The 25,281-nt window shown below is 45.1% G+C and overlaps 2 protein-coding genes across 2 annotated transcripts; one reads left to right on the forward strand and one right to left on the reverse strand.

The window, feature by feature from the left end:
- The first annotated feature begins 10,367 nt into the window (after nucleotides 1-10,367).
- Nucleotides 10,368-12,024, forward strand: LOC133920378 (U-box domain-containing protein 21-like). Its single transcript, XM_062364999.1, has one exon. It carries the CDS (start codon nucleotides 10,539-10,541, stop codon nucleotides 11,895-11,897), a length of 1,359 nt encoding a protein of 452 aa, XP_062220983.1. The 5' UTR covers nucleotides 10,368-10,538; the 3' UTR covers nucleotides 11,898-12,024.
- A 12,022-nt stretch (nucleotides 12,025-24,046) lies between these two features.
- LOC133920805 (uncharacterized) lies at nucleotides 24,047-25,281 on the reverse strand. The gene is made up of 2 exons (XM_062365377.1): nucleotides 25,217-25,281; nucleotides 24,047-25,144 (listed from the first exon to the last, which is right to left on the reverse strand). Exons 1-2 carry the CDS (start codon nucleotides 25,279-25,281, stop codon nucleotides 24,127-24,129), a joined length of 1,083 nt encoding a protein of 360 aa, XP_062221361.1. The 3' UTR covers nucleotides 24,047-24,126.

The following is a 25,281-nucleotide window of genomic DNA, read 5'->3' on the forward strand; positions in this document are numbered from 1 at the left end:
GGAGTCAACCACGAGATGATGTCAAACCTTTCCTGCCTGCATTGGCCCACAGTCATGCACGAATCCATGAACTCGTGCTACCCACGAGTGACTCTAGCGATGGCGCTGATCATGCAACTAATCGACTCTGCTTATTGCGAGTGTAAGAGCTAAGAGCGCATATGTTTCTTCAGTTCTCGTGATGGTTGAAATGTCAGCACGGCTAGGGTTTTTCTATCTATACCTGGTACGTGCCTGGAGCTGTACGTACTAGGATAAGTCATTGGGAGGTGGCAACAGGATGCGGCTGGTAGAGCAAAAAACACATCGAATTGAAAGCATGAAGCAGCACTAAGAATTGAAAGCAGGAAGCAGCACTAATAAACAAAATAGGTGACATGATGCCCAGCTTCTCCCTCTCACTCGCCCTCTGACCAGCCCTGCAGCCATGCCATCCAGTTTTAAATTTCCTATCAACAAGCAAAGTGCTGCATATTCCGTATTCTGAGTTTCTGACAAGCTGGCTATATAATTTACTAGTATTACGTAATACTACCAGAATCTCTTTTCCCTCAGCCTTTGTCCAGCACCCTTTGTTTCCTTCTTCCGCTCCCATTTGATTTCAGTTTCTCCCATCCGCCGGACTTGGACAGTTCGACCTCCTTTCGTTTCGGACCGACGTGAACTGAGCTGATAAAAGATGGAGGAGCAGGGGTCAGGTCATGATTAAAAAAGAGCTCCCACCCTGTGCAAGTGCGCATGCATATGCCATTGTGTGACCCGGAGACGCGCCTCCTTTTCCATGGGCGCAAAAGCTCCTTCCGGTTGAGGCTACGCCCTCCCTCCATTTTTGTACCGGTGCTCAGTAGAAGCATTGCATGCAGCGGCGAGTGGGCCCTCCATTTTTGTACCGGTGCTCAGCAGAAGGATTGCATGCAGCAGCGAGGAGGGATACACTGTAGCAGCAGGTCTGTGGTACCATGCTGCTGCCACAAGGTCAGGACATCAGTAGAGGCTGGCTTTCATGTGATGCCATGCCATGCCATCTTTTTCTTCTTGTTTTCGTTACCTTTTCTGCCCTGCTACAGCTATAATAAGCAGCTAGGTTTGCTGTACGACTAATTTTACTGTATTTATTGTCGTGTAATAAACCGCACGCAGCGTTGCGTCGTACTGAGTACTCCGTTCACAAGTAGAGGCAGAGGCACGGGCACGGACAGTACTGCTATTTTTTGCATTGACCTCACAAGGAGAGGACACTTAGAGAGACGGATTCAAGATTTTGAATTTGGATGTATATATAGCATTACATATAGCTTGATTTTTTCGATAACTACAAATACTAAACAACAAAAACAAGAAAAGGGAACAATAAATACAGTGCCCGATTATGAAAGGTAAAAATTGCTTATAATAATGATAACATTTAAGGTAATATAAAAGAACTTATTTATCCAATTATGAAATTCACCAGTTCGATATTAACTAAATCAAGTCAAAATTTGCCACATGGTTTAGTGCAAACAATATTAACTTATATTTACCTTTAACAGTACTTCAATGTCTTTTTAACGGAGGTTAAGCTTCTCCCAGAAGCTCCAAGACCTAAGTGAGGGATAATCTTATTCGAGTTTCTATTTACGATGGAGGCCATAATTCAACTTTCTACATATCAAATTAGCTTCACTTATTTCTAGTTGACCACCTCAATTTATGATAAAATATTAAGGTAAAAAGTAACAATCCCCCCCCCCCCCAATGTGAGAACATCATGTAAAGTTCGCATTCATGTAACAAATACAATATCTAGAATGGTAACATTGGCAACTCACAAGGAAATCAATCTCATTATATAAGGACGATGCACAAAGGCTAATCATAAAAGCTAGGATAACTTCCATTCAATTTAGCACATACCTCACCCTCCATACGATTTGGTCCACTGTGATGCAGGACCACAGTTGCTTCTTCTAGTGCTCCTTTTCTATTTCCTTTCAACATACAGTTAAATTTGTTAAGACTTTATGCAGAATCTTGTTTGCTCTACTTGCTTAGCATATTGGTATTTGTGGTATGCATAGAGTGCAGAAGCTTCATAGGAAATAACATGATTTTTTTTAATCCTTTTCTTTTGGGATCCTCCAAAGGAGAGGATTCAGATTCTGAGTGAGACTCGTGTTTAAGACGTTTTGTCTTATAGGACAAAGAACTCACGACATATAATCATGTACATGCACCAAGAACAAAATATGTGAGAGAACCAGAAAACATCTCTCCCCCGAAAAAATGAACTAAGCAACAATTTTGAACACCCTTCCTTCCGGGCTAATCGCAGATTAGAGCTCTTAACAACAATAGGAGAAATAATCAAACTAATGCTCCCGATCATTCCATGGATGTGATGGAGAGGCTGGCGTTGGATGAGCTATTATCAGTCTGCGGCGCTACCCTCCCAAAGTGTGAATGCAGTCTCGAAGTTGGTCTCGTGACCCCCTCCACTGCCCCATCCCGCCTCCACCTTCGCTCGTGCTCGCGACCATGCTGTCTCTACCCTCCATCTCAATATCTCACACCGAGCTCATGCCTGTGCATCTCAGGCGCTTAGACGTCAGATCAGGACATATACCTATGGGATGAGGACTAGGCCATGGGGCGTGGATGCGTGGCCTTAGACAATTAGGTTATATCGTTCTTACGTGCTTCATATAATACCTAGTATATTGCTAATAGTTGAATAACTAATATATAATAGTATATAAAAAATTGCAAATAAAATTAGGTATGCATCTGTACACCATGCCTCTTAATGGCTCGCTCCTGTCAGATAGAACAGTGATCCCCACACCCCCACACACGCTGTACTTGTCTGAATAAGATTTTCCACATGTACTCATACCGACACGTCAAGGAGATTCTACAGTGGTGGTACCAGTGCTAGTACCCGAGTAATTGAGTGCAATGCGATTTCTCATATACAGCACTGACGCTCGAAATCACATTTATCACCAGAGGACACGCCGGACGTGTACACTTGACACTGCGTTACAGCGGCCACAGCTGATACGTGAGATTACCCGGTCGGGCGGTAGGTCACATGCTGCAGGCGACGGGAGATTACCCGGTCAGGCTACGTGCATTGACTAGACTAGAGTCTGGCGGCCTACGCCTGCTCCCTGCCCAGAAGGCAGAAACGACTGCACCCAACAGGTCACATCGATGCTGCCGTCATGCCAAACGAGGGGGCAGTGCCACATGGGCTGATGGCGTACGGCTGGAGTTCAAGGGCCGGTTCGTCAGGGCCGGCCGAGGTCGAGGAGACAGGACAGTTTCTGTTTGTTTGGCCCAGGAGCTCGATCGATTGGACCAGGAGTTAGCTGCTAACCAGGCCCAGATTTATTCTTCTTGAACCTAAATTTCATTCACTTTCTCAGAACTCAGGTGGCGGGTTGGGCCATAATTCGCTATTTTCCTTGCAATGATCCTAACATGCTCCTCTGACATTGTCTAAGAAAACATGCGCCTCTAAAGTTTAACATTTCGTACCTTAGTTTTTTTAGGCTACTCATCGGACGTCTGATACCAAAGTTATCATATCTAGTTAAATATGCAGCTAATCTAATTCTTCAGTGATTTGTGGTGTCCGTCAGATACGAATTCGATCGGCTGAGGATCACGAGTCACAACAGACATATGCTGTGGTTTGGTCTCCACTCAGTATGATATTGGGGACGGGTCTTCGTCCAGTCGTCCCATGCATATATGGCAGACAAGGAACCAATCCCACCACGTATGGTGGTTGGAACAATATAAAATCTCTATTATTTAAAGTATACAGGCAAGATATTTTACCTTCATATCTTACAGATTACTCTTAAACTTCGTTAAAATTACACATCCTATACCACTTGATCTTCCCACTTCATCAGTTCGGCTTCTCCCTGAGCCTGGACATCACTCTTCTCCCCACCCCCGCTTCTCCCCACCCCGACCTCGCTCTCGCCCCTTCTCCACCCCGTTTTCATCATTCTCGCCGAATCCCCCAAACACTAGCATCTCACAGTCGCATCACGAGGTCGCCACCGCATCGAAGCTCGTTGCCAAGCCATCCCGCCACACGTCTACTCAACCTGAGACCCCATGTGAGATCCTCGTGCGCCCACAAAACCCCTTTGCCGCTCGTTGTCTCCGAATCCGCCTCCCCTTATACCTCCAGTTATGCCTCCCCATCTCCATATAAGCCACGGACGAGTCCCTATGCGCCTCCTCCATCCCGTTTTTGTCGTTCTCATTGAATCCCCCAAACCCTAGCATCTCGTCACCACATCATGAGGTTGTCATCGCATGGGAGATCATTGCTAAGTCGTTCCGCCACCCGTCTGCTCAACTTGAGACCCCAGGTGAGATCCCCGTGCACCCGCAAAACCCCTTCATCGCTCGTTGTCGCGCATGGAGGCTGGCGACAAGGTTTTTGCTTTCCTTCGGCCACCTCGCAGTCACGTGCTGCTACTCCTCCGACGCGTTGCCACCGCCACCTTCTCTCTCTACCCTTGCTTGTCCAATCTTGAGCCAATAGCTCAGATCAAATCAGGCCTATTTCCCCAGTCCACCATAGGCCATGGGCATGGTCCACTGGCTCGGTCAATGGGGCCGGTCCACGTAATAGTAGAATTAATCCAAACACTTTTAGATATATTGATGTAAGCAATAGCTTTTGTATATGTTTGATATCATTTTGTGTAATTTTTGTCTTCATTGTAATGTATGGGCTATCAGCTATACAATCTAATTTGTATACCCATGCAAGGCAAAGCCAACCTTCATCCTTTCGAGATATTAGAAATAAAAATAGTTACAAATAAATAACAAATCTACCATGTGATAGCACAAGGAATCACTCGTCAGTTCCATTGATATAAGCAATATCTATACATATATTTAATATTATTTTATGTAAATTTTATTTTGTTGTAACTTGAGCACCAACTAGTAGACCGCTAAATTGGGTGCACGTTTGTTCAAACCAACAGAATAGGAATGCTCACGAAGACATGTATGTAACTGTATTTACCGAAATAAACAACATATCATCATATTTATAATTTTAACATTCGTATCCGGCACTTCATTTACCGAAAATTGACCTTCGGTATATCGTACCCCAAAAATATCATATTCGGTACACGATGTACCGAATATAACACTATAGCACCGTATTCAACACACGGTATGCATAAAATAGGATACAGTGACGTATTCGGCATGCCAGTCATGAACAGTATCGCGCATGAACAATAACAACAGTGTATTTGAATTTCGCTTTCCCTCTTCTTCAAAACGGTGGTCTTCTTTTACTCTAAAAAAATTAAAACTTTTTTTACGTGTTCTATAATCCATGTGCAACCCATTTTAATTAGATTCACCAAAAAAATCCTTTTTATTTTTTAAACTAAAATTCTTCAAAAAAGACTACTTTTATAACTTATAACAATTTTTAGTGTCTCAAATAAATTCCAAAAATCTAGGAAAATTCACTAATATTCTTATTACGTGATGGAATAATTTCTAAAATTATTCCTAGCCCTAGGTTATATGATGAAAAAGTGAGTTCCTTTGTAATTCATTAGTAAGTTTTAGTAAATTTTTCCATCACATACGAAAAATATTAGTATTTTTTTCTAGATTTTTAGGAATTTATTTAAGACACTAACGATTGTTACAAGTTATAAAAGTAGTCTTATTTGGAGAATTTTAGTTTAAAATATACAAATGATTTTTTGGTGAATCCAATTAAAATGGGTTGCACATGGATTATGGAACACGTAAAAAAAAAGTTTTAAAAGTTTTGGAATAAAAGAAGACCACCGTTTTGAAGAAGAGGGAAAACGAAATTCAAATGCAACGATGTTACTGTTCATGCGCGAGACTGTTTATGTTCGGACATATTATGCACACCGTGGACCTAATATGCTATTTTCGAGATACAGTATACCAAAAGTCAATTTTTAGTAAACGAAGTGCCGAATATGAATACTAAAATTGTAAATACGATGATATATTGTCTATTTCGATAAATACAATTATATATATTGTCTAATTTTAGATTTTTGCCGTGAGTGTACAGTAGCGCAATGGTGGACGAACATGTACCTCATTATATCGTGTGTACCAGTACTAGCGGCGATGAATAGCCGAATGCAATTTCAGGAGTGCATACAACACCGCTTGTGTTACCTTATGAGTTTGCGATCATTTGCTTCTTGCCAGCTCTATCCATCTGACATATCGCTTAAATTTTCAATTAATTTCATGAAGCAGTTACTTAAATTCTTCAGTAGATCAGAAAATTTCTAGCATTTCAAATGCGGTCCAAATATTTAGAAAAACAGGATAATATAGCACTAAGGCACCTGTAGTGTGTGCAAAAAGATCCTGATCCAAAAAGATAGTCTATTAAGACCCAATCTTACATACTGTAATAGGAACTTTAAAATATATATTGCTATTGTCGGTCTTATAAGTTTAAGATAGGTTTCAAACAATAAAATATTATTTATACATCAATTCTTCTTTCTCCCTTCTATCACTAACCGGAGCTCTTATAAAGCATATTTTTATTTTCAAATAAGACCTATCTTAAAGTTCGGTATAAGTCTCAACTAAACATGCACATGTACCACCCACTTATTATTATCATCCATTCCTGCGTGTAGTAGGAGCGGAGCTAGAGGTATTTTGGGTGTCAACACATCCAAAATATCCCGATACCAATATAGATTAATTTTTTGTTAGGTAAAAAATTTGTAGATAACAATATAGATTAGTATCACATGGTTCCCTAAAATTTTCGTGCAGAATATGTTTTAGCTCCGCCATTAGCGTATAGGACCCGATTCCATGGTGGATCCGTGATGCTGATTGATGGAGCCATGCACGTTCTACTGGCACCTACCAATTGGATCTTGCTCAGTCATGCACGGGTACACCATCAAATGATACCTCCATGCTCCCGATCTGCTTCTTCCATACAACTGATCCATAGAGCTAGCCCCACAGCGAAACAAAGACTCGACTCGTGGGTCGTTTAGTCGCGCTAAGCCGAGAGGACCAGAGAAGTCACGGCGCCTTGTCTATTTGATTATTACGTGGTTGCAACTAACCCGAACATGGCGTGTCGGTCGCGCGAAGTACGAAGGTCCAATCAAAACTTTAGAAAACGGCACAGAATATTAAGAAGTTCGCGTGGTGACAAGCGAGATGTTTGAATTACAGCTGTTTGGTTTACATACTAACTTTGCTATTATTTATTATAATTTTTTATCATATTCATCTAAAATTAGTTGATTAGAATCTTCATCATATTTTGACACGTCAAAAAAAATATATTGTCACACTTTTTTAATCAATAACACGTGAGACAATAGTAACATAAACATAATCTTATTATAATTATAACTAAAACTAAATAGATATCTAAACTGATTAAAACTAACTAACTTTAAAGGTGATAAACTGTGATAAATATTTTCAACTATATTTTTTTCATATTGTTCCTTTTTCGATTCTCTTTCCCATTCTCATTCTATTTATTTTCTCTTATCTCGATCAGCTTTCCTTCGAGGGGAATCGCGAAGTGAAAAAAGAGAGAGAGAATCTCATCCTAAAGGGAATAACCTCGAGAATTACTTCGTAATAGAAACTGTGAAGAAAAATTGATAAAACACTAAAGAAAATAAAAATCGCTTCACGACGAGATTTTCGTAAAAAAAAAGCCATAGTCTAAGTTGGAACTATCAACTAAGCATGCGCCCTTAAGCTTCCGGTTCAGTTCAAGTCACCTAGAAGAACGAATAGTGTTGCTCTCGCTTCTGCTTCGCTGTGATTCGTCCGGCTGAGCAGAAACTAGTGTCACCGACCGACCGACGCACGGCCCCGGCCGTCAAAGTCGCCAGTCGTCGGCACGCATGCCAGCCGTTAAACGACTGGACTTTTAGCTACTGGCACCCACGCAGTGCCCGACTTGGATATATTCAATCAATCGAGTATAGCAGTATAGTTCCATGCTGTCAATGACTGATCAGTCCATCCGATTAGGTCAGATGAAGCGTTCAACAAACTTCGAGGTCACGAGATTTCTTGGACTAAGACTATTCCAACTTTTTTTTCTTCATTTTATTTTCTTTCTCATTTTTTTTTCTGTTATCATTTTCTTTATTTTTTTTATCTCCAACAACTTCTTCTTAAAAAGATTTATAAAAATAAATAAGAGATAATTTCTTCATGAAGAGAATGACATTAGTAATCTTTTCGTGAAATGAATCGTAAACAAAAATCGTTGTATGCTGAAAAAAATAAAGATCTCTTTTATAAAACAGATCCAACAACTTCTTCTTAAAAAGATTTATAAAAATAAATAAGAGATAATTTCTTCATGAAGAGAATGACATTAGTAATCTCTTCGTGAAATGAATCGTAAAGAAAAATCGTTGTATGCTGAAAAAAATAAAGATCTCTTTATAAAACAGATTCTAAGTCAGGAAAAAAAATCAGTTAGGCATGACCTAAGAATTTCACGCACCAAATCGGAACAAGATTTTTTACCTAAGGGTAAGCTCCGACGATCGTATCACGCTAGCTAGATTGTCTACGTGAGCATAAAGAAAAATTTTACGTTTCACCCCTAGGCTTTTTCTTGTTTCTCGCCTTGGATTTCAATGTTGTTTATTTCATGTCCCATATGTCAGGACCGGCGCGAGCCACATCCCTCGACTAGTTTTGTGCCCGAGGTTGGGTGGTATCACTGATATTGGATACATCGTTACTGTGGCGAGCAAGTGGGGAGAGGCAAAGGTGCCAGTTTGGAAGCTAATGTAGCCAGGGAAGAAGATAGCATCGCACTGGCTTGGCATGACCGGCAAGGTAGTTGACTGTAGCTGACTGTAGCCGAAGAACTCTGAATTTGAGAAAGGTAAATCAATTACTTCCTCAGGTTCTTTTTACTTGACGTCTCCGACCCGTACAAAGAAATCAAGGTAAAGATAATTTTATCCTTTTGCCCTTATTCCTCCTGTCATGCACACGTGTTCTTCGCTCCTCCCTGTCATGCCCCGCCTTCATCCACCACCGCGACACGTCGCCGTAGCCTCAATCAATCACCGTGTGAAAAGGCCGATTTAGGAAAACACAATCCCCATAAAACCAATGAGGATTAACACGAAAGGGTGCACCTTGTTACGAGCCATGGCAATCTAGGGGAGGGGGAAGAGGCCACTAGAGAGGAGGGTTTATATTGCTTCATGAGAGTATGCACGATGTCTGGGAGAACAGGGTGGGAGTTGACTAACGGTCGAGGACCTCTAATCAAGCCTAACTGTGAGGAGGAGGAGTGACAACGAGAGGAAAACGGAGGAGGCGAGGAAGACGACTGCGGACTGAAGTGCAAAAGAAAGAAAGAAAAAAAGAAAATAGAACGAAAGTGGACTGGACCAGCTCATTCTCAATCCATTAGAGGAAAATTTTGTGTCCTAGAGGTCCAATCTCCTCGTTGTTGCCTCTGTCGTTCGGTCAGCAGACCTTCCTCCCGCACCAAATTCACAAGAGAGGGGAGACCGCGACCACCGTCGGGAGAAGCCGGAGAGAAGGTGATATTGGTTGTGCTTTTCACCATCTTCGACGTCGACATCCTCATCGAGCGGTGAGCCACCCCTTACCCCTCCTCTCACTACAGAGATCTCATCTCCTGCACGTACTGACCCATAAGATCTCGGCTCCCGATGAGATCTACCTATTCGGAGATAGCTAATGCGTAACTGAATTGATGAGTGATATTGTTGTGGGGTTGGGATTCGCAGGTTCCATAGGGTTCCCGTGGAGGAGAGGCTTCACTTGCGCTCGTTTCTGGTGAAGCTCGGATCCGAGAATAGGACAAAGGTGGAAGAGCTGATTGATTAGCACTACCAACATTAAGTATTTAAACACTTTTCAAATAAGCGTACAACATTAAGTATAAAAAATCGGAGGGAGTACTTTATAAACGAAACCTCAAGGGAAGTAGTTTATCCATATTTATCTAAACCATAGCTCTAAAACTAGTATAGTTTTGAAATGGGATGACTAAAATGGCACTCTACCTAAATAGTATCACATACGTAAACTAAACAAGAAAATGGAACTTTTTTAAGAAAAGGCACCCCAAAAACAAAAACAAGAGTACAAGCAGGCATCCAAATACCATTCGCCATTCTCCGCCGGTGGCGTCTACAATTCAAACGTTCAACGGTCAACATTCAAAACCCAATCCCAATGAAAAAAAACCCTCCCTGTCCCCACCCGCCTTTCTTTTTTTCCCCTCGTCCTCCCGCGCGTGCCCTTCAAACAAACGCCCCCCACGGCGCGCGCCCACGATCCATTCAACGTTGCCGTCCGCAACCTATATATCCCTGCATTTTCACCTGCCCGAGTGCCCAACCCACGTTAGCTCCCGGTCAGCGCGCGCATCACCTCGCCCGCGACTACGTGCAACACAGCAAATCGGACACGTCTTCCGCCGTGCGCACGCAGGGATGGTCACGCCGCTGTCTCGCCCTCGCGCTCGCGCAGCACGAAGCGCGGCGCGGGTGGCGGTGCCCGAGATACCGCTTGCCGCGAGGCGGCAGCCGCCCGCGCCTGTGGGCGCGGAGCCTGCCGTGCCGAGCTACTTCCTGTGCCCGATCTCGCTCGACATGATGCAGGACCCCGTCACGGCGCCGACGGGGATCACGTATGACCGGGACAGCGTGGAGGGGTGGCTGGAGCGGGGACACGCCACGTGCCCCGTGACCGGCCGGCCGCTGCGCCTCGAGGAGCTCATCCCGAACCACGCCACGCGGAGGATGATCCAGGAGTGGTGCGTCGCCAACGGCGCCCTCGGGGTGGAGCGCGTGCCCACGCCCCGCGTCCCCGTCTCCGCCACCGAAGCGTCCGAGCTCCTGGCGGCCGTGGCCTCCGCCGCGAGGCGAGGGGATGGGCCGGCGTGCCGGCAGCTGGCGGCCAGGGCCAGGGCGCTTGGCAAGGAGAGCGAGCGCAACCGCCGGTGCTTTGCCGCCGGGGGAGCCGCCCGTGCGCTTTCGTCTGCGTTCTCTCACCTCGTTGACCAGCCGGCAGTGACGGCGTTGACTGCGTCCGGCGCGCTGGAGGAGATTCTGACCGCGTTGGTCGTGTTCTTCCCGCTCGACGAGGAGTCTAGGCGCCACATTGCCTCCCCGGCGTCGCTGAACGCCGTCGTATCGATCCTATCCCACGGCGAGGTGACCGCGCGGGCCAGCGCCGTCGTCGTGCTCCGCGAGATCGCCTCGTCATCCGACAGCCAATGCCTCGATGCGATGTCCAAGACCAATGGCATATACGACACGCTTATCAAGCTCTTGGAGAAGCCCGTGTCGCCGCAGGCCACCAAGGCCGCTTTGGTCACCGCCTACTATCTCGTCACAAACACCGACCGCGCGGCCTCGCGCCTGATCGACCTCGGCATGGTGCAGCTCCTCGTCGAGCTCCTAGTCGACTCCGACAAGGGCACGACGGAGAAGGCGCTCGCGGTGCTGGATAGCTTGCTCCTCACGGACGAAGGCCGCGGCAAGGCGTACGTGCACGCATTGACCGTGCCGGTGCTCGTGAAGAAGATGCAGCACGTGTCCGACATGGCGACCGAGTTCGCCGTGTCGGCGCTGTGGCGGCTGTGCAAGAACTTCCCCGAAGAGGGACGGTGCAAGGCCGAGGCGCTGCAGGTGGGCGCGTTCCAGAAGCTGCTTCTGCTCCTGCAGGTCGGGTGCATGGGCGTGACCAAAGAGAGGGCCAGCGAGCTCCTCCGGCTTCTGAACGGATCAAGAGGCAGCGACGAGTGCATCGAGACGGTGGATTTCAAGGGGCTCAAGAGACCCTTTTGAGTGTGCAGAGACTAGGTTAAGAACTAAGATGTGCATACAGTAATACAAGATGGAAGATGCAGATACAATTAGGTTTAATTAGGATCTCTTCTTGGTTTTCTTCTGGGAATGAATTACACCTTAATTACTTCCTCACGTCGATGGACATTTTGCAGAGATATCTGATCCATGATGTTATTTTAGGATGCGTGTAGTCAACTGTTTTGAATTTTTATTATAAATTATTTTTTATATATTAAGTTTAGATATTTGAAAATGACATGGATAGATTTGTCTCGAAAAACACTTTCAAAATAGTATACATTTGCAATATATTATCAATATATTACAACAAAAAATAGTAGTCAAAACTGTATTTTAAATACCATATCAATATCCAAAACGACACTTATTTCGAACTAGAGGGAGTATTATATTATTATTTGAGTGTTAGAAGTGCCACCATGTTCGATTTCAAGATTATAAAATTAAAAAAAAATAGATCTAGATCACTTATTATTATGAACATCTAACAGTCTAGATTAAACCAAAGAGTCTATATTAAATACGATTAATAAATAGTTAAATTAAAATTAACAATTATAGAAAATTACCTGTTCAATTTACATACGGTTTGTGAAGCAAAATATCTAAATAAAGAGTCCGAATAAAATAAATATATAATGATTAAAATCCGGGTTAGAATAGAAAAAGAAGAATCAATATCAAATATTATCTTAGAAAAAACAAATTATTATATAAATCAAATACCTAAATAAAGAGTTCATATAAAATATAATTAATCAAAAGTTATCTAGCCACACTATTAATATAAGTCACTTACTAGTTCTATATAGTCCAATAGTGGAAAAAATAGTGCATTACTCACGCAATTGCGATGCTCCAAATTTCGCAATTTGCATACGGGTTCTGTTTTCTGAATGTTCTTGGTTCTTCTTCTTTAGATAATGGAATGATAATTCCGGCATCTGCATCACATGACGCACGTAGCCTTTCTTTGTTCTTCTAGTCTGTGGGAGGAAGCCATGTCCCTTCCGTTGTCTTCCATGCTCTCTTAAAGTTCTAAAGCTGAGACGCAATTCTTGACTCGACAGGAGGAAACGCCAAGTCTATAAGGTTTTACTATAGCAAGGCCAGACAGTACATATGTATACAATGGGTAGGAGTGAAGCAGTTGTCCTTGTGCATATACAGTTGATAACCTAAGACCAAAATCGAATGAAAGCAAAGAGATCCTAAGCAAAACAAAGGCCAAGGGACACAAGTAGACCATCTAAAATTTTCGTGCCATCTTATCTCCATTGCTGCCATCGATGCAGTTTCAGTGCTTTTCTTTAGACTACCAGTATGGAGTATCTTAATGGCGCATGGCGTGATTAATTCATGCACGTACATTCAGAGAAGAGGAGAGCACAAACCCAAATTGATATGGACAACGGGCCTTCTACCGGCCTTCTGTTCCATCCTTTCATGGCCGTACTGTGTGCTCTAGGCCCACCTGATTTTGATCCCGGCCAGGAACAAACGTTATCCATGTGCAGTATTCCATTGGCTCCATATGTTCACACCGAAAAGAGATTCCTTTTGCTTTACCCCTTTTATTAGGCAGAACTCACAAACTTCCTGAGCCAACCTATCCATGATCCCCACTAGATGCTGAAGAAGAAAGGTTCGGGAGAAACAAAAAAGGGAGATAAAATCACATGTATCACCATGGATTCGAGAGTCATGGCTAGAGTACACCGGCAGGTACTTGGTCAGCCCTTGTCACTTTCACCTGAGCCCCTGATTTCACCGTCAAAGTTTTACACAGCACAAGTTATCCTGAAAGATCCAGCAATGACCATCGACTAAGGGCGAGCGAAGTAAGTCATCGAAAAACTTTCTTTGTTGTTCCTCTTATCTATAAGAGGAGAGCATATGAAAAATATAACCCATTCTTTCGTCTTTTTAGCTCACTAACCATTCGCTGAGAGTTTTGGGCTTAATCAGGGGCGAAGCCAGTGTCGGAGTGAGAGGGGTGCATGTCTCTTTACTGTTCATCAGAGCTACAGTAATTTACTGTTCATCAGGGCTAATTTTACTAATACTTTTGGATGGAGGGGGTGCATGTGCACCCACAGTCATGAACGTGGCTCCGCCACTGGGCTTAATACCAATATTTTAGCAACAATTCTAATAAATCTAAGATAATATTTTCGTTGTATTAGTACAGGTATATATACAACTATATATATCAGCATAGACTAGGCTAACAGTCAGCAGAGTTCGAGTCATCTGCGTGCGTGACACCTATATAGTACTATAATTCATTGATCAGTGGTAACCTGTCCCATTTTGCATGGACCAATACAAACCCAGGAGGATGAGCGAGAAACGCATGTACGACGACCTGGAAGTCTGCATCGTCATGGCACCAAGCGGTCGCCATCGCGGCCTATCGATAGGTCGACTTAGACATCTGAATTGTACTTAACGCCAGTTCGTCAGCACGTACTCCATTGCACACAGACAAGACAAAGAAACGTTCCGGCACTTCACTTACTCCAACGGCGCGAGCAGCTAAAATTCTATGCCAATCAACACCTAAACCGACAAATCAAACACTGCCTGCGTGAGCTAATGAGACAGCCACGTAATTGTATGGATGGACCGGTTTGAGTCGGGCCGGAGACGGAGAGTTGGTCACGTCTCATGCTCTCTCTATTTCTTTTTATAAGGCATATTAAAATTTGAAAGAGTGTTTTAAAATATACTTTGATTATTAATTTTTCTTATAATATATAGCTAGCAAGATGGACCATACTAATAATGTGGCTACCCTCCGTTGACGGTACATGATTAAAATCTAACTATGACGAACTAGTACTACTAATAAGTATAATGAACTCACAAAGCAAGCATATACAAAATAATAGGTATTAATTGAACAAAAATATGACACAAAGAATAAAAGTCAGATTGAGTTTTAAATATCATAATTCATCATAAATCAAAAGCCAATCCTGAGTACTAAAAGTAATTAAATGTACAACTAAAGCACTACCTACAATGAGGAGACAGAGGAAAATTCATTCTCCTATTTTTAATGGCTTGAAAACGCTTCATAATTCTCTTGTCATAAAGTCCTTTGAATATCTCCTTCTCGATGTAGCATATCACCAAATCATTAAACCACTCATCTACTATCTTATTGCGCAAATCAGTCTTGATAATATTCATAGCTTAAAAGACTCTCTCCACAGAAGTTGTTGCCACTAGTAGGAGCAGTGCTAACTCAACAAGACGATACACTAATGGAAAGGCCACATATCTTTCAGTTTTAACCATCTTGACTGCCAAACTTCTAATATCATGAGAAGTAATAAAATCGTCAACTCTTCTAATATGAATAATGAAGGTGTCAAGTTGATCCTTTATAGTTGCACGACCAGCATTTGAGAAGTCTGCATCATAGATCTCCGCAAGTCATGCAAGCTTGGCGACATCGAACTTAGAGAATGAGTCCTTAGATCTAAACAAGAAAAACATACAAGTAACTCCATCGAAACCTCATTGAAGCGATTGTTCATCTTTGTGTTTATAGCATCTACAGCAGCATAGAATGTATCGACACGATAATGATGTTCTTTAGTGATCATTATCCCCTTTTCTTGCCTTGATCGGCCCTATCTTAGTATTGGAACATCCATATTTGGTATTTGAATGTTCTTTGCATCACAATATGTTTGAACTTCAGCAAATAGTGGCTGCCAACCATTGTTCCTCAAGTTGACCGATCATGCTTTTACATCAATAAGCAATGATATGGCTTGAACAATATTTTTATTTCTCCTTTTCAGCATCATCTTCAAAATGAACGCAAAGCTAAAACTCTTCGTTATGTGTACCAAACCTCCAGCATTGGTTGCACGGCCTTGATCTTGGTTCATAAAGGTCAAAACTAGTAGCATGCCATCCCACATTAAGTCAATATAGAGTAATATAGTATAGTATAAGCCCCATCTAGTGTCTACAGGTCTGATCAAGCTAGAGTCTTGATGATTCCATCTTTTTAAAAAAAATCTCTCCACTCTCCAATTTATTCAAAATATTTTTTGATGCTTTTCGGTTAATATATTCTTCCTCTTGCAAGATACATCAGTGTTGGTTACAATCAAATTGACATACTCAAAGAAATCCTTAATGCCAGCACAACATTCTGTGACTGCAACAACTACTAGCTGTATTTGGTGTGCGAAACAACGAACATAGAAAACATACTGATTATCATCACGAATTTGTTTCTACAGCCCATTAAATTCGTGACTCTTTTTTTCACGCCACATCTCTTTGTTGCCGCGTCAAGCCGTCTGCGGAGTGTTCGCTTGGTGCGTTCGTCCACCACCTTGCATGCGGGCGCCATGGGCGTCAAGGAGCGAAGGTTGCTCACGCGAGCCGAAGCACTGCGACGAATTAGACGAAGCGCGCCGCTGCGCGAGCTCGTCGTCTACGATGACGCTACCACCACCGAGCGCTTTTCCATCACTGTTCCGCTTCCAGATGCCTCGTCGTGTTGGGCCGTGCTGTCGCCTCCTTATCGCGACTGGACGCACCGTCTCCTCTGGAGCCTGTCTGCAGCCGATATCGACATAGAACACCCAAAACGAAAATCTCGGTTGCTAGCTATAATGACGGAGAATTATAACCGCTACGGATTTCATCTGTTATCGATTTTGTTTTGTACTACTGTAGTAGAGTTGTACACGTAAGAAACAATAGAGTCCTATTCAAGTTAAAAGAAGAAACATGAGAGTCATGTTCCTTTTGATGGCGTGCTATCCATATATAGTCGATAAACTTGGATCTTATAATCTGGACCTGCCAAATCAATAAAGTAGATATTTCTCTTTTTTCACCCGTAGTAAAAAATTTAGACCTTGAGGAGGGTAAGGAGGTGGCTGTTTTTAACTTTATTATACTAAGATAATAGATGTTCAGAGATCTCCCGCACGCGGTGAGTCCATTCACATGTAGAGTGTTATACTTGCACTATTCACCAAATACATTCACATCGCTGGATTGATCAGACATAATTTCAAACCAAATATTTATATGACTAATTTCTACAAAGTTTTGAGCAGTAGCTGTACAAAGTATATACATGCAACTAGGACTGTTGCACCCAGAACTACACAAACTTGACAGCCATCCTATACGGAGAAAGGAGCATCTCCAAGATTCTCTTTATTTAACTTCCTAAGTTTAAAAACTTATAGACCAAAATCATTCTATCCTATCATCAATCTTTACCGACCCCTATCTTACAAACTTGTGACAAACGAGGCTACAATCTTCTCTTGTTGTAGCTTTCGGTCGCTTCGTCTTTGCCGTGAACAACGTGTCTATCCCACCAAGTTACTGTAGAACAGTTGCAAGACCGGTATACAAGACTAAGCGAAAGTGTCCGGAATATTTGTGCATTGTTCTGGTAGATAGAAAAAATGGCATAGCTAAGTTTTTTAAAGCTAGATGCTCTGGTGTTTAGACCATATCATTACCAGAATATTCGGCGCATAGAGTAGGTTAGCACCAAGTTCGGTAAAGACACTCCGGCAAGAGCATCGGATTATCCGGCAGGTTCAAGTTGAATCCTGCAGAAAAATCAGACCTCCTGGAAAATAGTCCGGGGAAGACTCTGGTGAGAGCATCGGATTATCCGGCGCGTTCAAATTGATTTCTGCAAAAAGTTTGGATCTCTTGGAAATCAGTCCGGTGAAGCCCCAGGAGAGCGCCGGATTTTCCGGTGAGTTCAAGTGGAGATTTTGCATAGAGTTTCGTTCTCTTGAAAATCAGTCCGGTGAAATATCTGGTGAGAGCGCCGAATCATCCGGTGAATACAAATAGTTTTGCAGAGGGTCCATATCTCCTGTAAATTGTTCCCGTGAAGCCTCTGGTGTAGACACGTTGTACGTCAAAACATCTAGTATTCATTAAGCAGAGTTTAGGGTTTCAGCCTGATTGACATTGTTGGATGTTTCAGTGGTCAATATTTTATTCTCAACGGACCATCTGTCATTCAATCCGAGTCCAATTCGATTTTGGTTTTAGGATCTATTCGGATTCTTTTGGTAGTTTCGACCGAACCAAGTGTGTAGGCAGGTTTCACGGATGAGAAAGAGTCCTATTTCTATTTCCATAAGGCCAAGTCCAAGCCACTGTTATAAATAGTTAAGGAGGTAAAAGACCGATTGCAATCATCAGCCAATCATCAAAATTATGCATCTACTTTTCGTTTTCATTCTGTTCTTGTTGCCCAGGGTAGAATAGATGCCGCCTGAGTAAGGATGTCAACGGGGCCCCGATCCCCGTTCCCCGATGGGGAATTCCCCTATTAGGGGACGTGTATGGGAGCATTTTTTTCCCCACGGGGAGTGTAACGGGGAAAAAATCTCCCCCGTCGGGTATGGCGGGGCCGGGATGGTTACCCAGCCCCCGTCCCCGTTTTCCCGCGGGCCCCCGTATTTATCTGGGCTTATATAATCCTAATCTGAGCTGTAGCTGATCTTTAGGCCTACTGATCCTCCACTCCTGTCAACTGGCCCACTCCAGTCTCCACTCGGGCCGCTGGCCGCACGTTCAAGCCACCACGATGGACCAAGCCTCTGGGCTTTCGGCTTCTGGCCACTGACCGGGCACCGGCTCATGGCCTCACGCCACGCCGCTCAGCGCTCACGGCTCACCAGACAGCAGACACGAGACACCAGCAGGGCAGCAGTCTAGCACGGGCTCACGGCAGCACAGTCTGCAGTTCTCTCCTCAATCAGTCAATCCTTATCCTCTCACCCACTCCTACTCTCCCAGCCGCCAGGCGCCAGGCCAGCCGCCGCCAGCCCCCAGCCGCCCAGCGGCACGCCTGCGCTCGACGGCCTGAGCCCCGAGCGCCCCACTGCCCCAGCACTCCAGCAGGCAGCGGCTGAGCGGCACCAGCGCGGACCGCGGAGGCAGTGCCCGGCGCCCCGGCCCTGCGCAGCTGCGCACTAGCGGGCAGTGGCACGCCACACACGGCCTGCGCCCCACGGCCCCAGCCGGCCAGCCCCTAGCGTCGCGCTCGCTGCTAGCCGTCCCGCCGTCAAGCTCGCGCACGGCAGCAAGCAGATCGAGACACAGCTAGCCGCCTTCCGAACCGTCCCGCCGTCAAGCTCCCGCACGGCACACACACGTAGCGGGGACGGGGACCCCGTCGGGTACCCATTCCCCGCGCGGGGGCGGGGATGGGACAATCCCCCCCCCCCCCGCGGGCGGGGACAGGGACGGGAAAATTTCTCTCAAACGGGGACGGGGATGGTTACCCATTCCCCGCGGGAATTTTCCCCGTTGACATGGCTACGCCTGAGCACTGAGGGCTAGCCGAAGTGCTTCAGGTTGGTTCTTTGTTCATTTGCTCGTAAAGCATCCGTGCTACATTATTATAATTTGAAAATCTTTATTGTTTCATCCTGTAAAACAGTTATGTGTCACTGTAAAAAGCGATAGTTATTAAGGATTTATGTGTTACGCGTTTTGCAAAATCTTATACCAACCGTCCCAATGGAACAAGAGAAATTGATCAGAGAACCTGTAACCGGAATTAATCAAAAGTTCAGTAACATAGTGCTTGTATCTCCTCCCCGCCCCTTTGCTGCCTACCCTGCAAGCTCTACCGCGTGCGAGAAAAAGATATAACGCCTTGTGCGACTTTGTTGATTCACCCAATTAATCAAAAGTTCAGGTGGCATCTAACCCTCCGTTGATTCATCGGGGAAAAAAAAGAGAAACTGTAACCGGAAACAAAACTTTACTGACGCTTCCAATTTACCAATTGCCTTGTGAACACGGCGTACCTAATTTTGTAGATTGATTTGACGTTCTCCAGAAATGTTCAAAAGGAGAAAGTTCTGAGAAGCGCTAAAAATTTACCAGTGTGAATCGTCTGATACTCTGATCCATGAGAAAAGACCGATCAAATGGAAATGCGTCGCATGAAACAAAGGGACACTTTATAGCTATAGAGATCAAAGCTCAAGTGAAGGTTCGAGGGACGTACCGTATCCCTCCTTTTCCACTTCAAATTTGAAGAATTATATATATTTGCTTTTGGTTAGACATTTTCATTCAAAAAAGAATATCCTTGGTGAGGTATGACTCGTAGCTTCTTAGGCCGACTCCAGCGGACCCCGTATCTGGGTCGGGAGCGGAATCCACGTCGGATACGGGCCGTTTGGCGTGCGGCTACCGTCTCCAGCAGAGCCCGTTTCGGGTTGAACAGCGATGCGGGGAGAAGAAAAGCGTCGGCAAAACTGCGGACGAATGCGGCGGCTGCATCACTGTGGGCAAGGGCAGTTGTGCGGCGCGCGGCTCTCCCGCGGTGGGAAGGAAGCGGAGCTGGAGGGGGAGCGCAGAGGGGAGGCGGGCGACGCAGGCGAGAAGAAGCAGGCGGCGCGGGCGAAGAGGACGCGTCCCCGGGTCCGGAAGACTGGGCGGCGGCTGGATCTCCCCCTTCGGTGTGCTCCGCGGCTGTCGCAGGGGGTCCCTGGTACGTCCTCGTCGCTACTTGTTGCCGGAAGGCGGGGTGGGGAGGGTGTCGGTTGCGGTAGAGGTGCATAGGCGGTGGGCAGGAGTTCGGAGGCGGTGGGCGGAGGGGGTGGATAGGGTGGGGTGTGGGGAGGTCGGAGTACGGCGCATCCGACCACGGCGGGGAGTCCGATTGATGGGGGTTGTTCGGAGAATTTGCTCCTATGGTACGTAGGAGTGGGGGTACAATTGCATCTGTGGTCATGCCTTTTGAGTCGGATGAAGGCGACGGTGGTGGTCGCCGGCATGAGGTCGTAGGGCCTTGTTGTGAAGATCATGCAGGGGGATGTAATTGCTGCAGCGTAGGGGACAGTGGGGCGAAGGGCTGCTGCTCGTGCATAGATGCACGGGAGAAGGCAGTGGGACGATTTTGAGATGAAGGAGACAGTAAGCTAGTATGTTGAACGAATTGTGTGCAATCCATACTGATTTTGTATGTTCATTGCCATGGTTGTGAGCTTCCTGTACATGCATTGATGAATGGAAAAGATGAACACAATTAGGGTGAAGGTGTAGTTGTAATTTTGACTGACCATGGCACTTCCATGGGATATGTTTGTTTGTGCTTCATCTGTTTTAGGAGGTGAATTTTCATACTCAATGTTTAGGGTGAAGGTGTAGTGGTACTGCTTTGTAATACATGAACTCAATTCGGGTTAACCCTTTGTGCTATATCCTGCTGTTCATGGCTCTGCAATGGGATATGGTCGTTTGTCCTGCACCTGTTTTGGGAGGTTAGGGCAATGTTCACTTGTGTAGTTAGGGCAATGTTAGTTTCAGCGCTGGACTTGGTGTAGGTAACTGATGAACCGAAATAGGGTGTGGTACTGCAAGCCTTAATGGAGTAGAGGGAACTTTATAAATTGGTAGGAATGAATTGTAATGGAACTGATCTAGAATTGGGAAGTGTTGAACTGTACAGAACTTTGGGCATTCTTTAGGTACCCTGTCATCTCATTGCAGTAGGAATGGAATGATGAACCACAATTAGGAACCAAAACAAGTGGTAGTTGCCAACACATGAAGTACATACATTGGTATGCATTGAGGTAGGCCCTGTTAGGTTAATTCTGTGTGTAGGTGAGATGGTTCCATAGTATGGGTTTGGGTGGAATGTCTTTTGGAATATTGGATAGTATGCGTGTTGATGATTGGCCTCATTATAGATGGACGCTCCAGAGCTGTCGGCCCTTCTGTCAACACTCCAGGACAATGTCCAGGAGGCTGCACAAGCGTTGAAGAAGGTTGCCGTCAACAATTTGACAACCGACAGCTGCCCTGCGGCCATGGATATGAATCGGGCCCTACTTGAGGTAGAGAGCATAGCTCAGGACTTGGAACAGCTTGTGTTTCAGGTAGAAGATGCTTTGATCAGAGCTAGAGAAGGCGACCACTCAGGCCCCGAAGACAACATTAGCGTACCCGGCTTCGATGAAGCATCGGTTGGACCGGGCAGTGCAGAAGACGATGTATTGTCCGACGAGTGGAGCTCGGAGACCGTGTTATGTGCTGAGTCCGTCGAAGAGTACTCCATTGAGTCAGACCGATCATGGAGGCTATAGGATGCTATGCTGCCTAGAGGCTACTATAGGCCGATTAACGTAGAACTGTGTGCTGTAAACTTATTTGAATCTTGTTTCAAACATGTTATGTACCCTCTCTAATATGGAATGCTACATGCTGCTATTGTTCTATATATGTATGGTGCATGCGCTTATACCAAAGTATGCAGGGATTCTATGGAGTACGCAGATTTTCTGAGAGGGGACGGCGATGCTATTCCATGGGATGATGTAGTACCACTGACCCAAGAAGGATTGAGTGGCTCACAGGCCCCAGAGCCCGTGGTGCAGAATGACGATGCACAAACAGATATACCTGCTGGTGGAGGCCGTGGGCAGAGCTACACGATGAAGGAAGACCTCCTACTTGTTTCTGCCTGGCTCAACATTAGCATGGATCCGGTGGTGGGTTCGAACCAAAGTTTGGGCGCGTTTTGGCAGCGGATCGAGTCTTACTTCCACGAGCACAAAGACTTCCCGTCCACGCGCAACAAGAAGTCGTTGCAAGGGAGGTGGGCATTCATTAATGGGATGGTACAAAAGTTTTGCGGCCACTACGCGCGTGCAATGCGTAGTAGACGCAGCGGTACCACAGAGGGGGAGACGGTACGATGTTGTATGCCACCGTCACATTTCTCTTGTAAATGATGTTGCACTCGTCCTGTACTATAATGGTGCCTTGTTGTGCAGGTTGTTGAGGCTTGCAAAATGTTCCAGGCAGTTGAACATAAAGAGTTCACGTTTCTTCCTTGTTGGCGTGAATTGCGACACCATCCGAAGTGGCAGTCAGAGGCTTCCAGGAAGAAGCAAATGACTTCCAGCGCAGCAGGAGATGGCAGCCCTTCATTGACTCAGAACATGCCACCATCACATCCTGAGGGAATTGCACAAGAAACAGGTAGCGAAGGCACGGTCCGAGCTAAGAGACCTGTTGGCCGGAGCCGGTCGAAGGAAATAGGGCGTGGTTCATTGACTGCTTCCAACTCGGCGTCGGCACCAATGAAGGAAGTATTTGACAGGCAATTTAGTATGAAGGAAAAGTTCGAGAAGGAAAGGGCCGAGAGGTTCGCGGAGATGATGTATGTAGAGCGGCAGCGCCTTCGCCTCGAGGAGGAGCGAATGCAACTAGAGAAGGTGAAGGAGGAAATGAGGATAATGAACATGGATTTATCGCAAATGGACGATGACCAAAAAGAGTATTACAAAAGTCATTGTCAGAGTATCATTGCTGCTAGGCGCGCCTCATCGGGTTCTACGTTCTGAAATTTGAAGTTCTGATTTAAACAATGTTTTGTTGGTTCGGACTAATTTCCAGTTTGTATGCAGTTTGTATGCAGTTTGTTATGTAATCATGTGTTCTGAACTTGGATGTCAGTTTGTGTTTTGAAATTTGAGGTTCCAAACTAAATTTGCTGCTGTATGTCAGTTTGTGTTCTGTAATTTGAGGTTCCAAACATTGCAGGCACCTGTATGTTTTGAACCTGGATGTCACTTTGCAAACTAAAATTGCAGGTGTATGTACATTTGTGTTCTGTAATTTGAGGTTTCAAACATTGCAGGCACCTGTATGTCAGTTTCAGATCTGACATTGATGAATTATGAAGATGAGTTCTGCAATGGCAGCGCGTGTGCTGATATTTCAGATTCAAAACTGATAATCGGTTGTCCACCTGTATGTTAGCTGAATTTTTGAAGCTACATGGTCTTGGTGTAGTCTGAAATTTTGAGGATGTGCTGATTTTTTTTGCCTTCTGTTCTGAAGCCTGATTTTGAGTTCTGCAATTGCAGCTTGGTTCCTAAAATTTTAGGTTCTGGTGTCAATTTTCAGATTGTGTCCTCCAAATTTCAGGTTATTTGTCGAATTCAGAATTTGCAGAATGAGTACCATACGAAACATAGTTCATTGACAATCAGGAACTACCACATTACAACAAAGATAGTTTGACACACTATCAGTACGAAGCACAGTACAATGCACTAAACGTGCAGCTCCATACCGATTGCACAAGGCAGCGAATGCAGAAACATAGTTTGGTCCAATTAGTACCATGCCGCTACACGTCGCCTCCGTGTAACTACCAAAGGTGTTCGACAAGGTCTTCCCGGAGATTAACATGTGCCTGCTTGCATCGAATTGCATTGTACCGTTGGCTCAAGACCATCAATGGTGGCGTCACGTCGTGAGAAGCCTGCACGTCTTCACCTGCTCCCTCGTACACGTAGTCCACATCGTCGTCTTCGCGTTCGTCTTCAATAATCATGTTGTGCATGATTATGCATGCGGTCATGATGGCGGACAAGGTTTCCTCGTCCCACAACCGTGTTGCCCCGCGAACAATAGGAAACTGCGACTGGAGTACTCCAAAGGCGCGCTCCACGTCCTTGCGGGCCGCCGCTTGTTGCACGACAAAGTGTTGCCGCTTGCGGCCGACAGGAGCCGGAATGGGCTTCACAAACGTGGCCCATTCCGGGTAAATTCCGTCAGCAAGATAGTAACCCATGGTGTAGTCCTGACCATTGATTGTGTAATTAACCTTCGGTGCCTGTTCGGCGGCTAAGTCGTCGAGGAGATGTGATCGGTGGAGGACATTGATGTCATTTAGCGAACCAGGCATGCCAAAAAATGCATGCCAGATCCACAGGTCCTGCGACGCGACCGCCTCAAGAATGATAGTTGGAGCGTTAACATGCCCCGTGTAAGACCCCGCCCACGCCGTAGGGCAGTTCTTCCACCTCCAATGCATACAATCAACGCTTCCTAACATACCTGGGAAGCCTCTGCGCGAGTTGATGGCGAGCAACCTCGCAATGTCCTCCTCATTAGGAGAACGAAGGTACTCATCGCCGAATGCCTGCACAACAGCATTGACGAAACGACGCATACTCTCAATGATGGTGCTCTCACCAAGACGAAGGCACTCATCGAGAGAATCAGCCGGCGCATCGTATGCTAGCATACGAAATACCGCAGTCACTTTTTGCAATGCTGACAGCCCGAGCTCTCCAGCTGCGTTTCTCCGCTGCACGAACCATGGGTCCTTCTCTTCAACAGCTGCAACTATCTTCATAAACAGGTCGCATTTCATCCGGAACCTGCAACAACGCACATGTTTATGAACAACACACCCTTTTTAAACACTTTAACAATTGAGAATGTAACAATACCTGCGCCGGAATATATAGTCGGGGTACACGGGAGGATCGGCAAAGTAGTCGTTGAACAACCTCAT

The sequence above is a fragment of the Phragmites australis genome, chromosome 6 (genome assembly GCF_958298935.1).
Source record: "Phragmites australis chromosome 6, lpPhrAust1.1, whole genome shotgun sequence".
In the NCBI taxonomy this organism is placed as follows: Eukaryota; Viridiplantae; Streptophyta; class Magnoliopsida; order Poales; family Poaceae; genus Phragmites; species Phragmites australis.

Bases quoted from the DNA above. Each gene is read 5' to 3' on its own strand.
- LOC133920805 (XM_062365377.1), bottom strand. From the start codon at position 25,281: ATGAGGTTGTTCAACGACTACTTTGCCGATCCTCCCGTGTACCCCGAC. The intron at 25,145-25,216 runs GTATTGTTACAT...GCGTTGTTGCAG, and splicing joins GACTATATATTCCGGCGCAG to GTTCCGGATGAAATGCGACC.
- LOC133920378 (XM_062364999.1), top strand. From the start codon at position 10,539: ATGGTCACGCCGCTGTCTCGCCCTCGCGCTCGCGCAGCACGAAGCGCG.